Here is a 19,638-nt window from a genome sequence, read left to right as displayed (position 1 = left end):
AAAATGCTGTTCTTTTGAACTTTCTTCTTAGGATACTTAAGAACTTGTATCATGGTTTCCAGAATATTAAGCAACTGTTTTCAACATTAATAATCAGAAATGTTTTCGAGCAGAAAATCAGCATATTAAAAATGATTTCTGAAGGATCGTGTGACACTGAAGACTGGATTAATGATACTTAATTACATAAACTGTTAAAGTCAAAATTATTAATGAATTAATTTAATAAACATAATTTCACAGTATTACTGTTTTACTGCAAGCTGCTTTTGATCAGATTCATGCAGCATTGCTGAGCATGACACTTAAAAAATAATACAAAATAAAAACAAGAAGAAGAAGAAAACAAAACTGTTTACAGAGGTGTATAAAAAGTCTATAAATTAGGTTTCAGTGCTACTGGTTATAAAAATCATGATTTTTAAGCATATGTTGCTTTGTGGTGAATTTTGAAAAAATTGCTACATGGTTTTCAGGACTGCAAATTTCACTTCTGATGAAGTACATATGCTTTGAATTACATATGCTGAGAGTTTCACTCTCTTTAAGTCTTCTCAGTAAGCTATAGAGGGTGAATTGTGGATATGTTCATGTCAGAGCAGCCTTTTGACACTCAGTCTCATGATCCTGGGATAAACACACACATAATAAATCTACAGTAATGTTTCATTAGACTATCTGTGATTTACTGAATGTGTAATTAGAAAACATTTTTTATACTGCCTCCTCAAAAAATTCAACACACATACATTGTGTGGATATGTTATGTTTAGGTGATGTAATCATTTATCAGTAAAAAAGTTAAAGTGTCAGCAGTGGTGTTTGTATCAGCAGTGATCTTGTTCTGTGACTTTACATATATAATGTTATAGCTACAGCACAAAGCAAGTACAGATTGTCTCACATTAATAAAATAAGGTATTTTTGATTGCTTTAAACCAGCGGTTCTCAACCCGCGGCCCGCGGGCCGCATGCGGCCCGTCACGAATTCAAATGCGGCCCACCATGCTGAACAGAATTAAAAAAAATAACTTTCAGTTTTACAATTCATTTTAGTTTTTACATTCATTTAAAAATGTACTAAAGAAATATAAGCTATAGCCTAATGTTTATATGTAAAATTCTTTTGTTTTTCATATATAATTTTCAGACATGAGCAGACCTACTCACATAACGTTCCGCATTTTATGAACACATAGGCTACAAGCGCGAACTTTGGCAGAATTTAATTCAAATAGTCATCAACAGCCATTAGTTCGGTAAAATTGAGCATCAGAATTGACAAATTTGTTTTTAAGGGAGTTAAAAAGAAGTGTGGAAATGCCAGCAAATGAACACATACAAACAAGAATAGTCACAGTATCAGCAGTGAAGGAGAGTGCTGGATTTTCGGTTTGCGCCGTAACTCACTTGAAGAATTTCAGGCAATAGTAGAAACCATACTATGCAGCAATCATCCTTAATTGCAGAAATGTGGCAAAACATCTCCGGAGAGAACCTCATACTATTAAATTCGAAAGTGCTTTCCATATTTGGATCAACATAGGCTACATTTTGTGAACGCACATTCATTCTGCAATGTCGCGCGTCAAGTCATGCTCCCGTGCGCGTCTTACAGACTGCAACTTACAATCGCAACTTCATTGTGCTGTTACTCCTTTCGAGCCAAATTTCACAAAATTGGTCAGCTCCCCCGACAGCATCAGGTGTTTTATTTATGGGGAGTAGAATTATTAATATTTATTTCAATGAATGTAATCGATTAAATATCATAATATTTAGGCTATAATATTATAAATCAGGTTGGTTTGTATGGTGACGTAATATGTAAATGATATGCGTGCGGCCCGAGAGACTTGCACTTGGACCATAGTGCGGCCCGTTGGAAAAAAAGGTTGAGAACCACTGATTTAAACAAGCATTGCTACAAAATATTTCATCGGTGACTTGGTTTCCATTCACATGGCACTGTGCCACCCACCTCATTGCCACCACAATGCACCTCTACCCCCATTAGAAATCATATATGTTGTGATTCACTGGGAATAATTATACACAAACTATTTTTATTTTTTTTAAAAAAGAAAGAAAAAAGTATATGTACACAAGGTTTTATAGCTACTGGTTATTTCTCAGAATTGCGAGATTAAATATCTCACAATTACAATTACAAGTTTATATCACACAATACTGACTTTATAATTTTGCAACTGGTGAGTTCATATTACGCGAAAAAATACATAAGAAATATGTGAAAAAAGTCAGAAAACTCTGTTATATGAAAATCACAATTGCAAGAAGAAAAAAACCCCTCAAAAATTGTGAGATAAAAAGATAAAAAACCTTTTTTTTATTTTTTATTCAGTGGCAGAAACGGCCTTCCACAGAGTTGGTTAAAGGGATTTCAAAACTGCAATTTTTGTCAGTGTTGAAACGGATAAAGGTGTCTTTCAAATTCTTTGTGATTTAGAGTCTACACCAGACCCCGACTTCTAAACTCAAAGATTTCCTCCAGGCAGTCAGTCATGTGAAGCACAAAACTGATGTTGCATGGAGACCAAAAAGAGACACACTGAGTGCGTGAGACATCCATGTGGATGAAACATCTGGAACCTAACGGGAAGAAGAAAGCTTGAGAATAATGCAGGGGACAGAATGAAACACATGATGGAAGACACAGGATGAGATTGTGAAACATGGAGCGAAAACATAAAATTGGCTGAGGAGGTTGACAGGACTGTGGAAAAGTAAGAGAGAAGACAGAGGTCAAGAAAAGCAGTGTGAGAGGAAAGTGTGAACGAGAGGGAGGAATAAAACAGGCAGAGCAGGGCAGGATGGGTAGAAAAGATGGGTCTGCAGATGACAACCTTTGCGAAGAGGATGCAGTTGTTTCAGAAAAAAAAAAACAGATTTGTTTTTATAGACAGACATTCTGTCCTGCTCACACACACCTGTATTAATACACCTCAGATGATGAAGGACAAAAACAAGGAAATGCAGAAAGAGGACAGCATTGATTGGATGAGAGCGAGTGGGTGATGAAAATAAAAAGTACTTAGGAAATGCATGCATTCATAACAGCTTCATCGCAGATGTTTCTACTAAGATTCTTTAGCAGAAATAAAAAAGACTGGTTGCTGTCAATCGACTGATTTATTTAATCAAGATTGCACAGGGTTTTCGATTTTAATTCTAATAAAGGACCTCCACATCTAATGATAGCCTTCTGAGGGACACTCTTTTATAAACTACATATAAACACACATACCTAGAGCTCATCAAATATGGTAAACGCAGAAGCTCAGATGTTCAAGCGTGATGTCTTACAACCAAAGACATTTGTTTTTAGGCTCGTGACAGAGGCACATGCTTCATTTTTTTATTTATTTATTTTAGTGCGCCTTTATGATCTTTTGGATCTTTCTAAGGTTTGGTTACCTGGACTCTCAAAAGTGATTTCATTAAAAATATCGCAATTTGTGTTTAACCAAAGTCTTACGGGTTTGACATGACATGTGGGTGAGTAAATGATGACAGAGGTTTCATTTTTGGGTGAACTAGCCCTTTAAATTAACAGCTGTAAAAATATATTGTATAAACTATTTATAGCAATTGTTAAATTTACATAAAAATGTCACAAAATGTTTTTGCTGCCAACTTGTTTTCAACATTCTCTGATGCCCTTTTCATTTATGTTTGTACAAATTAAAGTGTTGTCGCCTGTGTGTGATACTTCAAACTTTTTGTGCTTTGATGATAACTAGAGGTGCTGTAAGTGATTTTTTTTCTTTCCAAACCGCTGATATTCAGATTCCTATTGTAGGTTTTCCTGCAACATCTGTGTAAGTGAGGACCTTTCTTTAAAATAAATTTGATCCACAAAATTAATTTCCACATCCACAGAGTTCTCTCAAGGGTTCTCAATACAAGTCACACTCATTTTGTGTTTAGCTGTGCCCTGAAGGAGTTATTGGTCTGTTGGGTGTTGCTGTGCTTCATGAATGGATATGTAGTAGAGAGAGAGGCCTGGCGATTGAATTTGTCTGTGGTAAATATCATGAGATTGGATTTATGCATAGCGGGTCATCGGAGAGAGAGAAGATAATGGGGATTTCAGGCGGATAAATGGACAGGTGGAGAAGGAGATGGAGCAGAAAGGCGAGGGGTGTCAGGAGTGTTGGAACAGGGAAAAGAAGAACAGGCAATTTGAGGAGCTTGATGGCATTTGCGTTTAAACTGGGGACCTATTTAGTCCAAACAAACAGCGGAGGGGGATCATCCAGTCACAAACAATTTAAATAGGATTCTGGCATTACAGAAGTATGAGGTGATTCTGCTGTGAACTTCTGGATTTCCCTCAATCGCATATCAGTGATTTAATATGCAATAATGATTCTCACAGCAGCAGAGAAGCCCACTGTTTTTTTGTTTGAGCGAACAGGAATAGTCATTACATCCACAGATTCAGTCTTTTTAGTGGTTTTTGTGTTGTTGTGACTGCTTTTTTAAATAAAAAAAACTGTAAGCACCAGAAAAGAATTACCATGTGTTTATAGCTTATGACTGATACAGCATATCCTTCAGTACAAATATCTTTTGTTCATTTGTTTCTTTCAGTTGGGTTTTTTTCAGTTTTTTTCTTAGTTCTTTGTTTTTGCTTTATTTTGTCATCTATTTGTGCACTACATTCCTTCCATGATTTTTTCCTAATATTTGTTCATGTCATTTGCCCTTTTGTTTTTGCATTAGTTCTTTTTTCCTTTCATTTGTTTGCTCTTTCTGATATTTGTTTGTTTTTGCATTAGTTCTTATTTTCAATTGATTTGTTTGCTCTTTCTGATACTTATATTCTTGTTCATTCTTTTGTTTGTTTTTGCATTAGTTCTCGTGTTCCTTTGATTTGTTTGTTCTTTCTGACATTTGTTCATTCTTTGTTTGTTTTTGCATTAGTTCTTATGTTCCTTTCATTTGTTTGTTATTTCTGATATTCGTTCATTCGTTTTTGCATTAGTTATTATTTTCCTTTCATTTGTTTGTTCTTTCTGATATTTGTTCACTCTTTGTTTGTTTTTGCATTAGTTCTTATTTAGATTCATTTGTTTGTTCTTTCTGATATTTGTTCACTCTTTATTTGTTTTTTGTTTTTTTTTTTTTTTATTTTTTGTTTGTTTTTTTGTTAGTTCTTATTTCTGCGATTTATACTTTTGTTTGTTTCTGTGGTTGGCTTTTGCATAGTTCTTATTTTTGATTTCATTTGTTTTTTCTTACTGAGTATTTACTACATTTGTTTGTTATTTTGTTTGTTTTAGCATTGGCGTGTTTTTTTTTTATTTTCATTTGTTTGCTCTTTCTTTGTTTTATCCAGATCAAAATTTTGGTTTAGGGGAAAAAAAAAAAAACCTTCTGGTTGTTGGTGGAACCTATGGTTCATGAGCCAAGATTAGATATTTTGTGGACAGGAGCCCCAAGCATGGGTGAAGCTTTCACTACAACACACGTCATCCCACAGAAACTGTGAAACTGAACTGCTGTAGCCAAGAACAAGTATTGATTAATGTAATTGTTATTTTTTAAATAAAGGTTTTCTAAACATCAAACTTTTTTTTGTTTGCTCTTCTTGTATACACATTAGCTCTTTTCTTCTTTCATTTGTTTGTTTATAAGAGAGCTATTCAGCTCAGGCCCTGGGGAGCTGCTGTCCTGCTGAGTTTTAGATTTCTGACTCTAATCCAACACACCTGCCTGTAATTTTGTAATTTTCCTAAAGACCTCGATATGAACATCTTCAGATGTGGAGCAGAACTCTGCCAGACAGTGGCATGGACAAGGATTTAAAGAACTCCAAGTTTGCTATTTCTTATTGTTTATTTGTTCTTTCATTTCTTTTCTTTCATTTGTTCATTTAGATTTTCATTTTCTGAAACAAACACATACAGATACAAACACAAACACACACTTACACATCCATGCATACAAATACACACAGAGGTTCTTGTGTATGTGTGGGATCATATTTGTTATGAATCCCTTTATCACACACAACAGCAAAAGAATGTGATTGCAAGCTAACAAGTTATATAAGACCTAAACCCATAGAACTCACAAAAACCGACTATAAGGGTCTAAACTGAGCCACAGTTTTTCTCTAAAGCCTATTTCCTTTCTAAATGCCTTTCCTAATCATTGAGACGTACAGCTCTGTGATTTGAGTGTGACTTGATTGTGGGTGTTGGACCTTGTTGTAAAGACGGGTAAGATTGCCAATTGGCAATGTGTGCTGTACTTAGACTGGTGCTGGTTGAACCCTTAAGGGGATATTGAACACAAGCTGCAAAGCAAACTAAACACAGCTTATTAATGAGCTCAGGCAGACAAAAGACAGAAAGAGAGAGAAGACGGAAAAGGACACTGCCTGTAGAACTGGAGAAACGACAGGCTTTTCTTTTCCCCCATTAGTGTCCTGTTTGCTTTTTTTAAACAAACTCACTCTTTGCCAGAAATCTCATTTTGGAACTGAATAAGACACCTGCGATCTAAAGATAAAGACACCTGGAGGAGCAGAACGTCTCCATGCAGCTCAATCTGAGGCCCTAATAATCTCAAAGTTGATCAAAGTGGCCGCACTGAGTACTGACTCAAGTGGTAGGAACCGAAAAAAGATGCATTCATAAGACATTTAATGAGCAGTTCAGCTGAGTATCATTCAAAATAAATGTCCAAACAAACTTACTATACATGTGCTGATCTATTCTGCACAGTGCCTCGCTGAACCATAAGTAATGGAGTTTCCATTCAGCAGTTATGCTATGAATCATGAGCTGTTGCACCTGCACTCTAACAGCAGAATTATACACGTAAGATGTATTATTACTAATTACAACTGTAATATTATAGAGAGCTGTGTTTTATACAAATGAGTGAATGTGTGGACAAGCTGTCTAGGTGACTTCTAGTCTCTGCCACAGGCATTATGCCTGTAGGTCGCCCACAGTCCATTCACTGACTGTCTGTTCATACTGCTCACAGAACAAAAACAAGAAAGGACTCAATGTGGCAAGCTCTAATCTGATTTGGTTGACATTATGCAAATTACAGGTGTGAGAGTACACTGGGTACAGGCTTCTTATTAGTCCACCTGGAAAAAAAAGTTGTAGGTACTGGGTTGATAAAATGAGCACTTTTGGGGAAGTAAATACATTAGATTTAATCTGAGGATTAAATATCACTGGGATTAGTTACTTTATGCACATTGAATTTTACGCTTATTTACATATAAGCATGTCTCCTCAGAACAGATATTAATTGGATCTACCCTTCCTGTGCTAAATGCAAATGCTAATATCATACAAGGCAATGTTATTTTCTTTTGAACACTCTCTTCACTCTACATGGCAATAAGTGTTCCCAGAAATTAACAAACATCTGTATGTGGGCATAGTTCCATTCTAGAAAAGTAATGTTTTTGCATGTGTTTGCCCGTTTTAGCTACAGTATATGATCAGTAAAAACACAAGTAAATACCTCCAAAGTTAACAGCCAGGTTGGTGGCATGAAATCTTTGAAAGACATTCATTAATAGACACTTAACTAGATCTAAAAGAGACAAAAAACTATACATTATTAAACAAACAAAGCACAAAAAAAACAAATAACAAACAAAACAAAAAGCAAAGAACAAACAAAAGGAAAAACAAAGCAAAGCAAAGAAAAGCGAAACAAACACAAAGAAAATCACAGCAAAGAAAAACAAAGCAAAACAAACAAACAAAAACAAGTCAAAACGAAATTAAGCAAAACATAAAGACAAAAATGCAAAGCAAATCAAAGCAAAAAAAACAAACAAACAAAAGGAAATCAAAGCAAATCAGAGCAAAACAAAACCATATAAAACCAAAACTAAATGCAAAAAGCAAAACAATGTACTCATAGAGTGTGAATGAAGTTGGTTGAAATGGTTTTTTCCTGTTCAGAATAAGCTGCAGACCTTTTGTCACTTAGCATAAATATCTGGCTATGTGAGGCTATAGGTGACTTTAAGCAGAACTGACCATGGTATGTGCGATTCCACATCCTCTTATTGATAACGTCCCCTGGGGGCCTCGCACCCGACCGATCCAGAGTCTCATTTAGGGCATGACAATACAGCATGACTCCATCGTGGAATGAGCCAGAAATCAGATTCATCTGGAAGAGAGGAAGCGCACAAATTACATCCTAGAATTAAATCTCTAAATAACTGGGGTTCAAATTCCATTAATTTTATTAGATTACCAGGGTCTTCTCTAGAGAACATAGTGAAAGTATTTTTGAAGAAAACTTGACAGCATTGCAAGACTGTTATTCGATGACCCACACGAGACTGTGTGCTGAGAAAAAAGATCTGGGTTCCTAATACTGCTCTGCTTCACTGTTTAATATCACACAATCCTCCTAAATATGTTGAAATACATTCTGTTTCTCTTGCTCTTGTTCATTTTAACACATGGAGTATTTGTTTGGTAATCAAAATAAATTTTAATATGGCGATAAGGAGTTAAGTCAGTGAAAAACTATTTTAAACTTGCTTTCGGCATATTTCATACATAGTTTTTTTGTTAAGCTCAGCGCCTGTCTTATGCACATCTGCTGTGCAGTACTGCACGGCTCACGCTTCGCTGTGTGATTGCTGTAACCTGTTAATTAGTGCTAACATAGGCAGTGTGAAACAGCAGATGTGATAAAGACCTGAGAGATCGAATTTGCTGAATAAAATGTCAAAACTATATCAATGTATTGCCATTTAATTTCTTTCTCTTTACTTGAGTTAGTAAACAATCATAATCACAGAAATAAATTACATTTTAAAAATACGCAGTATCAAAAAAGACACAATCGAGGAGTTAGTTAAAATTGTAATAATATTTCACAATCTTACTGGTTTACTGTACGTTTTTGATAAAAAAAATACAAATAGACATTTTTTTTTTCTAAAAAATGAAAATCTTACCAACTCCAAACTTTTGAAAAGTAGTGTATATACTGTATGCATGCAGTTATAAAATAATAATAACAAATACAACAACACCAACAACAACAAAACAATCTTTAATTCTCAAACTGTAGTGTCAATCTTAAACAAATAACAAAATATTAAGACAAATTACTTCCATTTAAAAAAAAAAAAAAACAATCCAGGTTTGAACTCATTCATTATTTACTGATAAAGTGGTGTGTGTGGTACTGTGATTCCCTACAGTATGGGGACCTAATTTACCAGTAAATTTTGACCTTTTGGGCACATTTTTGGTCCCCATGAGGAAACAGCTGTACAAATTATAGAGAGAACACTTTGGGATACCATGGTTTGAAGCCTCAATACAGGAGACGGATGCACTATGATGGACGCTATAACGGAAGGGCGCCAGAGATATGGTAATAGCGGTTAGAAATTGCTTAAGTAGCATGCCTATTATTAACATATTGGCTGTTTTTTAGAGCTTATAAAGCACATTTTCTGTGAACCACGCACCATTTTCTACATCACTAACCCTGACAAAATTTAAAAAAAAAAAAAATTTTTCAAAACAATCGTAACAATGCAGGACGTTTTCGGTTAGTGTTGTTATTTATGGCTGTATTATTTATAGCTGAATATAAAAACACTAGAAGTCATGTCATGTCACATTAGGGGCCATTAGGTGATGAAATTTGCAAAATTATGGTTTTTTAATTTATATCACATTATATTTTTAGTACAGCTATGTTTTAGTACTGGTAAACAACACAAGACTAGATTCAAACCTTGCATCCATGTGAGCCCAACCTCTGTTACATATCAACAAAATGTGCACCAACTTCCCATAACCCTGAGAAGACAAACACACACACACAAGAGAGAGAGCGGCACAACCAAGGACACTAAATTACACTATGGCATGCTTTATTACCCCTACATGACATTCAGCCATGATTACAACCACCCCACATGTGTGAGAATCTTGTGAGAGAACTGAATCAGTTTCTGTACTACTGTTTTCCAGCAGTCTTTGGGGATGTGGGTTTCACTGAGTAAAACATGTACATATTTCAGCTGCTGTGATGTTGGTATGTGAACATGTGCATGAGAGACTGTTCAGAAAGCTCAGACGGATGTGCGATTATTCAAACTGTGGGCCTGCTAGTCTGTCATTTATCACCACTCTATTTGTTTGAATAAGAACATGATACAATAGTTAACTGCTACAATCTGAACTTTCTGCCCTGTAAAGCAGTGATTTTTTTTATTTTATGCAACTTATTTTATATTACAATTTGTATTAATACTTATAATGTAAAACAATGTGAAATTAAAAATAACTTCCTCGTTCACAACCCTGTTACAGTCTCTTTCAATACAAATGCTTAAAAACAGTATTCTTTTTTAAAAATTATATTTTGTAATTAAAATATAATTACATCTTTTTTGGATTTGGGCATCCATCATGACACTTGCTGTAAGAAATACTGCAACCAGTGAAACGGTTGGAGTTCTGTTATCACTAGAATATCAAACACTTCTCAACCAATCAGATTTGAGGACAACTTTAAGAAACAACTTTACTTGTACTTTAAATTGTATGACTTTCAGTTAGGCAACATTCAAAGTTTTTCATCAAATACTAATTCATTTTAATTAATTTCCGCTTTATTTCAATTGCTAAAAATTATTTTAATAGTTTTAGTTTAACCACCTGGGGTCCGCAAAGGTGCCGATGAGAGCACTTGCATTTTTATTTGATAACAGCAGAAAAAACTTAATGCTCTGTCATTTTTTCATCATACACATAAGAGTAATATGTCATTTGAAATCTGTAAATGGTCTATTTGTAAAATAACGAAAATAAACAGGGTGCGCTTTCAGCCTTCTTGGCCTCCGTGAATATCTCTTTGAAATGTGTCACTAAAATGAATTGAAACTCAGTTTCATACTCAGTTTCAGTTTCAAGAATACTTGACACACAGACATGAGAGATATATTTAGGGAAAACTTGACTTGTCTACTTTTAAATAAAGTAAGTCATATTAAAAAACAAATATTCTATGATAAAGCAATCTGTATGAAACCAACCTGAAGTCCAGTCTTTTTCTGTCTGAGCTCATTATCTTTAATGTGATCATGTCCCCACGAACAGCATACTCTTCATATTATAATCAGCCACGTGAGATGTGAAAACATATAAATACCCACATCACCTCTGTTAACAAACATGAAGATCATCTCGGCTACTTTTTGTTTCTGGAAGAAGTCGTGCTGAGAGGAATAAGCCAGAATTCACCTCAGAAGAAGAACACAATGCGACGTGCGGCTTGATCCAGTGGAGGAGATCATTTACATGAGTATGTGTTTTATTACTTGCATCTGTTGTTATTGTGTTAGTGTAACATAACTTTTACACATTTTATTAGTTAGACTTTTTCCAAACTACAATTCCTGAATAAATGTATAATCAAATAAAAGATTTTGAAGTATGTCAGGATGTTTTTTAATTTTCTATGAAATATAAAACCATAAGACATAAAAGTAATATGAGCTTTTACACAACAAAAGGTTTAGACTAATCTTAACTGTAAAATTTGCAAATATCTGTTCAAACAGATGTTTATAACATGTTTAACAATAATTATTTAGTTTTATCAGATATAAAATGTTTTTGTTTTGTATAATACCTACAAAATCATATATTTTTTATTTATTTATTTTAGGGAGTTATGAGTGGCCAATATTAGTGATTGCTAATGTAATAATTTAGTTACGCCTATGTCAATATGCTAACAGATGTATTTTTTTGTACCTTGAAGACTTCAATTCACAACTGTTTTTCTCTAAAAGTGCTGTACCAAAATCAGAATTATAAACAACATTAGAAGCATAAACAGCTCCATGACTACTGATGATGGGGCTTTTTTTTTTTTCTTGAATCCATGTAAAGAACCAGTAAACACTTTGGAAATATCTGGGCCCGTATTCACAAAACAATTTATTACCACTAAGAGTTCTCCTAAATAGCAGTAAAAGTTTTTAGCTAAGAGTTTTCTCTTAAAACCTATTCACAAAGATGCTGAGACAAAAATTTACTAAGGAATAGAGACAAGTCTAAAGCTAGTAAGGGTAAGGGCGGGGCTGACCTTCGTTTCTATGGTTGATGTCAGCATGCTTACTAACTATGCACACAGGTTTTGGCTGATAGGGGAGGAGTCTCTGTCAGAGATTTATTCATAGAAATATTGTAGAGCGTGATATTATGTTGCCATATTCAAATAAAGGTTTTAAAATTGAGAGGCTAAGTGTCACTAATTAAACAATATAATATACAGCGTGTAAAATAAGTATTGAACACAACTGCACTAAGACAAAACCACAAACTATCCTAAAATGGCTGTTGCAAGCAATCTGCCTCGGAACGTAAACATTTTAGAAACATTAGACGATAATTCTAAAAAGGTACTGTATCACCTTTGGTTTTGGCAGTTATTCCAATCCCAGATTTTCCTTTAATATATCCTTGTTTTCATTAAAGGGGTCACATGATGTTGCTAAAAAGAACATTATTTTGTGTATTTGGTGTAATGCTACAGTATATTATGTACATTATTGTTTCTCGGCTATGCCCCGCCTTTCTGAAATGCGTTGATTTTTACAAAGCTCATCGTTCTAATAAAGCGAGGTGCACTCTGATTGGCCAGCTATCCAGTGCATTATGATTGGCCGAATGCCTCAAGCGTGTGACGGAAATGTTACACCCCTTAACACTGTGATGCCGTCTCCAGGCACGACAAGACTCAGTCCAGCTGCTCTGCTCGTGAACATCACTTCATTGGTTCTCTTTTAGCAGTTCAGTCAATGTACTGTTAGGAGTAACTGAATAACTTGGGATATTGGTTTATTTTGCGTCAGAGGGAGTGTCAGGCACGTTTATAAACCGAATAACTTAATAAAGTAATTTGTGGATTAGTGCATACTGGAGACGTGAACTGTTTCAAACGATTCAGTTCGATTTGATGAAACTGGTTTGACCGGTTCACTAAGAAGATCTGGTTAAATAGGACAATTCGTTCGCAATCTGGACATCACTAGACGAGACAAAACCAATAAAACCCATTACAAACATTTGTTGCATCCAGTGGGAACATAACTACTGATTATAATGACTTATACTGTCTTTTTAAGTGTTGTGTTGCATATCACGCTGAGTAAACAAAAAACCATGTCTGCATTTGTTATCGGAGAAACAACAAGTGATACTCTACACTCCTCAAAATTGTGTTTGAATTATCATTGGCAAATTATTTAAATATAAAAACATACTTACAGGCTGTGAGTCAGAAGCGCCAAACTGTCCTTGCAAAGTTGAAACTGCCCAACTTTATGGAAACTTATGGCCTTTGTGCCACAGATGCATTGTAGGCTACTGGTTCAGGAAACAGTCGTATCCTCCATAAAATGCGGAGCACACATCTGAATATTTAGGTTGAACTGTTCTGGAACAGTGTTGTAAATACAACTTAACCACTGATTTCTAGTTGTGTCCTTTTTTTGGAAGGCCAAACAAAGTAGTTTTGCTTTCACAACGAAACACACAGGACGCCACTCCACAACATGGCGGGCGGTGGGCAACAGCAAGAATAATAGTTAGTTACACCTTCTTTCTTTGCGTGAACATTTGGGCGGCGTTATGCAAATCTTCCCACATCTTGACGCAGACATGTGGGTGTGTGTTAGAGCGAGCCGTTTTAGGAGGGCGTGGTTGACTCTTAACTTTTATAAAGAATATCTCTTTGGATTTGAGACTTTGAGATCTTCTTCTAAAAATTTTAATTGCATCATATGACCCCTTTAACCAGTTGGGCAAGAAGTAACAGCCGTTCTGCGTGATGTGTTAATGGTGATGTGGTCACATATTTATTCGACCTGCTGTATATCTATATGTTCAGCTAATTGTCAGCCTGTATGCTTCCCATAAAACATTGGTGAATATGCATTTTAAACTGCCTTTTAATAAACCGACTATAATTATCATGGCTGCTAGTAAGACATGCAAATGTAAAAGAAAACCAAACTGGATGGAACAACGTCTCGGTTACGTACGTAACGGGGTCTCACTTGGGAGGCCAATCATCTCTGAGTTTAACAGAAAACGCCAATGAAAATTTGCTAGTGGATTTTGCATACCTGAGCCACTTCCCGTGCATATGAATATAAATAGGCGACAGGTGCATCCACTCAATAGTTTTTACGCTGAGGAGACCGAGAACGTTGTCCCGGCAACAGCTAATGGTTCAAGGTTGTGGCATGGGGACATAATGTCTCTGTTCCCTCCATCAGGGAACGAGGGTTATGTACGTAACCGAGACGTTCCCTATCTGTCGGTCACTACAAGTTATGTTGAACGACATATGGGGTCCATGGAAAACGCCGAACAATGGGGAAGTGAGCCTTAAGGAAAAAGGTCACTACAGAGACCACATCCTACCCGTAGGGAGGTGACCATATAGAGATACTGATATGGAACTGACCCAGGGGGCAGTATACTACATATAGAATGGGTCTTCTCTGAGGCAGGTCCTACCTTAGTGTAAGGATGGAACAACTGCCAGAAGAGACTGCCAGAGTTTGTCAAGGGAATACACGGGTTTACCAAAGGGAAACCTTACCGTGGAAGAATACACATATGGGATTACCCGTAGGGAATCAAGCCATATGGACACCTAGCCCAGTACAGGAGCTGACCGGGACTCCGGGCATGCTAACACCAGTACTGGGCCTGGTGTCAGACTGCTCTGCCAAGTCTGACTGCCGAGGGTGCTGAAGGATGCTGAACCAGGGTTCGCCAACTGGGGGGGAACTCTACTGGGAGAAGAAAGGTGCTTGCATCCCCGTGTGAGGGGGAATGGGACAAGCAAGCGTGACACTGAGCCAGATCTTCCCACCCATTATCTGTTACCCAACACATGGGAAAAAAAAATGGCTCTACACAAAGGTTTAAAACCTCGCGAAGGTGTTAGTTGTTGCCCAGCCCGCAGCTCGACAGATGTCTGACAGAGAGGCGCTGTGCGCCTACGCCCAGGAGGAGCCAACACTCCAAGTGGAGTGGGTTTTCATCCACAGGGTGCACGGCTCGCCTTGGGGTTGGCACTATCTCAGTGGGCCAACCTCTGCTTGGAGACAGCCTTCTCTTTCTGCTGGCCTCCAAAGCAGACGAGGAGCTGCTCAGAGTTTCTGAAGCTCTGGGTGCGGTCCACGTATATGCGTAGTGCTCTTACGGGACAAAGCAAAGTCAAGGCTGGATCTGCCTCCTCCGGGGGCAGTGCTTGCAGGGTTCACCACTTAGTCTCAGCAGGGAGTGGTGGGAACCTTGGGCATGTATCCAGGCAAGGATCTTAGGGCAACGTGAGAGTAGGCCTGCACCCGAAAACAAGGCACTCTTCACTTACCGAAAATGCTTGAAGGTCCCCCGACCCTTTTGATGAAAGTGAGCATGATCAGGAGCACTGTCTTAAGAGACAGGAACTTCATCTTGACTGAATCAAATGTCTCAAAGGGGCCCCTCTGGAGTCCAGCCAGGACAACAGAGACATCCCAGGAGGGGTATCAGGGGTGTCCTAGGAGGATTCAACCTTCTGGCACCCCTCAGGAACCTAACGGTCAGGTCATGCTTTCCCAGGGACTGGCCTCCACTTTCAAGGTGGAGGGTGACAGCCTATGCTCCAACCTTTCTTTCAGGGAAAGAAAGCACGACCCTCTTATTGAGTATCTCCGGGGTCTTCTTTGGTTAGAAGAACACTAATTGTGAACAGACTCCACTTCAAAGCATAGGCAGGCCTCGTAGAGGGAGCTCTAGCCTGAATGATAGTGTCTACTACCGCTGGTGGTAGGTCACTTAGGTCTGCTGCATCCCGTCCAGAAGCCACACATGGAGGTTGTGCCAAGGAGAGGGCTGGTCACGAGGAGCATAAGTTCCGAAAACCAGGTCCGGGTGGGTCAGTAAGGCGCAACCAACAGGACCTGTTCCTCATCCTCCCTGACCTTGCACAGAAACTGCCGCAAGGTTAGATGCACTGCTAGCAACTCAAGGCAGTTGATGTGCCAAAGCAGTTGAGGTCCTGTCCAGGACCCTGAAGCTACTGCCCAGTGCAGGTAGCGCCCCAGCCTGTGTTGGAGGCATCTGTTGTGACAACGACATACCGGGACACTTGTTCTAAGGGCACGATGTGTACCGTGGCGCCATGCCCATCTCGGGACTCAGAAGTGTAACCAGTGCTGAAGTGGTCTCATATGAAGCAATCAGAGCAGTGTGACTGTGGCTGCGGGATGCCATATGCCCCGGGAGCCTCTGAAAATGGTACCACTGTCCTGCCTCTGAAGGATCTCAGGCAGATCAGCGCCGACTGGGCATGCTCGCTGGTGAGATGCGCCTGCCAAACTCACCCGAGTCTAACTCCATACCGAGATAAAAAAATTCTCTGCACCTTCGTAAAGACACGGGGGGGACAGGGAGAGCCCGAAGTGGAGGACCTTGTACTGCCATGCCTGACCCTTGAACGCAAATCGCAGAAACGGTCTGTGGCGAGGGAGGATCAAGACATGAAAGTACGTGTCCTTCAGGTCGATCGCTGCAAACCAATCCTGGGCTTGAACGCATTTGATAATACGTTTCTGCATTAACATCTTGAACCCGAGAGCTTGTGCAGGGCCCGATTCAAAACTCGCAGATCTAAGATAGGTCGAAGGCCACCGCTTTTCTTAGGTACGATGAAGTAAGGGCTGTAAAAACCCCTTCCTCATCTCGATGGAGGGACCGGCTCGATTGCATCCATCGCCAACAGGAAAGCAATCTCCTCATGCAAGACAGAGGTGTCCCGGACTGCCACCGAAGTCTCGAGAACACCATTAAACTTGGGAGGGTCGCCGGGCAAACTGAATCGCATAGCCGAGTCGAACCATCTGAATGAGCCAACGGGACAGGTTGGGCAGCACAAGCCACACCCCAAACTCTGTACGAGTGCCACCAAAGGGACAGTCAATGTACCTGCAGTGGTGCAGCGATGGGGAGTCATGTTGGATGGCCCAGAAAGCATCGCGTTCTGAGTCATCAGAGCAAAACTCCCAGTGTTCCCGGAGGAACCCCTGGACCAGCCACGCGTGGAGAGGCATTGCATCTCCATTCACTGCAAACCTCTTGGCCCCTGGGAATAGGGGTGTCATGGGTGAGAATGAGGAGGCAGTGCATCGCTCACTGTCAAACCACAAGCCTTGGAACTCAGAGGAAAGGGAAATTGCTCTTTTATTGAAAATGTGGGTACCAACCAAAAAGAAAAGAAAAACTGAGAATTCTCCTCAGGGGAAGGAGTGGCGGTCTTTTGTCTCCACCACGCTCTTGAAGAGCAGTCTCCCACATCTCCAAGTTGCCCCAGCAGTGAAGGGCGCTGGCTTTTCTGGAGGATTTCCTGGACCGATTTTCGTGCTGCCCCCCACCCGAATGTGATACGGGGGGGCGCCGCTCTCCTGTGCGGGGCTCGAGGCACCGGCCTTGACGCTGTTTCAGCGCCCAGAGCCCCCCTCCCCCCCGGAGCCAGGGGCAGCTAGAGGATCACGTTTGGGGCAAGATGCGTAGAATGGCCTCAGTCTGTTGTTGTACTGCCGGGAACTGCTGGGCACAGCCCTCGACAGCGTCGCCGCACAGGCCAGCCTGGAAGATGGGAGCATCAAGAAAGCTTGGTGAATTGCAGGGTTGCCATGGCATGCAGGGCAGAGGCAGCTTGGCCGAAGCACTGCAAGCTTTGGCAGTGATTGCCACCAACAGCTTACAGGCTTTGGATGGGAGACACGGACTATTTCCTTCAAGTGGCGGCGTTTTGCGGTCACAGGTGCACCGCCATCACACTCTCCTCCTGGGGAATGTCGGTGCTCCCCCTAGCTGCCCCACCATCGAGGGTAATGAGGATGGAGGAAGGAGACTAGCGGCTTCTGGCCGTCCACCACTACGTCACTTCCCCATGCGCATCTGGGAAGAAAGGAACCAGAGCAAAACGCTGTTGTGAGCCGCGCTCTACATCGAGAACCAATCGTCCAGCTGTAAGCCACTCAGGGCCCCCTGGGCGGTGTATTCACCTCCAACCTGATGCTCATAGCTTCCCGGGCATGCACAGCTGTCAACTCTGGGTCTGATTTGGCAGTGGTGACAACACCCGAGGGGGGCAGCCCCACTCTGAATCTACATCCACAGAGGTCAACAGCCCATCCCCCGATGCTGCAATCAACATCTGATCCCCTGGCGGCACAACGAATGACATGCTGGGACTGCCGTAAGACAGCCCAGCAGAATCACCCAGCAGCCGGCACAAGGACCAGGCACTGTGGAAGGGGGGGTGAGAAGTCCGTGGGGTACGGCCCGGCGGAGAAACTCTCACCGTCACCCTCAAAATCTCCCAGAGCTCTAGTCGGCGGTCCTCTCTGCTCGTGGCAGAGAAACCAAAGACGGGGTACGTGACAGACGGGTCTGTTCTTTTCCCTTTAAGAAAGGAGAGATGCAATCAGCGTTGCCATGGTCACGCTGCAATGCAGCCATGAACCATCCACAATTGCATCTTCAGCATGCTGAATGCCCCAGACACGGAAGACAACGCTCATGGCCGTTGACAGAGGACAAGAAACGACCGCATCCAGAAGGACCACGGACGAAACGGCATCTTTAAAAAAAATGTGATTCGTCCATGATTTGTTCTTTTAGGAAATCTGCTCTTTAGCTTGATTGGCACCTCCCAAGTGAGAACCCATATCTGTCGTTCGACATAACTTGTAGTGACCGACAGATAGGGAAACAGCTGTTACTTCTTGTTGCCAACTGGTTGATGAAAAACAAGGATACAATCAAAGGAAAATTTGGAGTTGGGATAACCGCCAAAACCAAAGTTGATACCTTTTTAAAAGCACATCATTGTCAAATGTTTCTAAAATGTTACATTCCAAGGCCAGATTGCCGCAATTGTGGGCAACAGCCATTTTAGGAGTTGTGGGCAACAGCCAAGGAGTCCTCTTCACTACTCCTAACCTTTCACAGATTTAGGAGCTAGTTTTAGTGCTAAAACGCTTTGTGAAATACTCTTATTTAGGAGTCCTAAATTTAGGACTGACATGCCGTTTGAACATGATCTGTTGTCAGCAATTACACAAAGGTGTGTTATTGTTCAAGTGTCTGTCTTTAGATTAATATGCTCAATAATGTTAATGTTTTTCTTCGACCTTTACTGTGTAGATTTTTTGTTATACTGTGTTTGTAAATAAAATACAAATAATCAAAACCCACACATTATTTTAATCTCCTCGCATTCTTTCTTACCTGCCTCACAGACACATTGACTGACTGATGGCTCATTTCTCTCAGGTGTGAATCACTAAATATCCATGGCCACTGACACACATACAGCCTTTCTAACACAAAACATGCTATGCAAAAGTAATCACACAAACATTGTTTTCTCAAAAACACAAACATGTACATTCATACTGCTCACGTATTATTGTAGCCCAGTTTGTCCTGAATACAGTGTAATCAGACTTTAGACATTTATATATTTTTAAGATACTAAAAAGCACAAATGTCAGGGAATGTCAAAACTTTT

At 39.7% G+C, this 19,638-nt stretch overlaps 1 protein-coding gene across 1 annotated transcript in view; it reads right to left on the bottom strand.

Moving 5' to 3' along the window:
* The window catches only part of LOC109085447 (atrial natriuretic peptide receptor 1-like), a 1,054,061-nt gene extending 1,038,529 nt beyond the window's left edge, over positions 1–15,532 (bottom strand). Inside the window, exons 1-4 of the mRNA XM_042745442.1 lie at positions 15,451–15,532; positions 15,170–15,326; positions 9,234–9,303; positions 8,049–8,184 (exon numbers count right to left, since the gene is read on the bottom strand). Coding sequence (XP_042601376.1) covers positions 8,049–8,184; positions 9,234–9,303; positions 15,170–15,326; positions 15,451–15,532 — 445 coding nt within the window. The remainder of the gene's footprint in view (positions 1–8,048; positions 8,185–9,233; positions 9,304–15,169; positions 15,327–15,450) is intronic.
* Between the last annotated feature and the right edge of the window lie 4,106 nt (positions 15,533–19,638).

This window comes from Cyprinus carpio, chromosome B19 (genome assembly GCF_018340385.1).
Source record: "Cyprinus carpio isolate SPL01 chromosome B19, ASM1834038v1, whole genome shotgun sequence".
NCBI lineage: Eukaryota > Metazoa > Chordata > Actinopteri > Cypriniformes > Cyprinidae > Cyprinus > Cyprinus carpio.
This window is presented reverse-complemented; position numbering and strand designations above follow the sequence as displayed.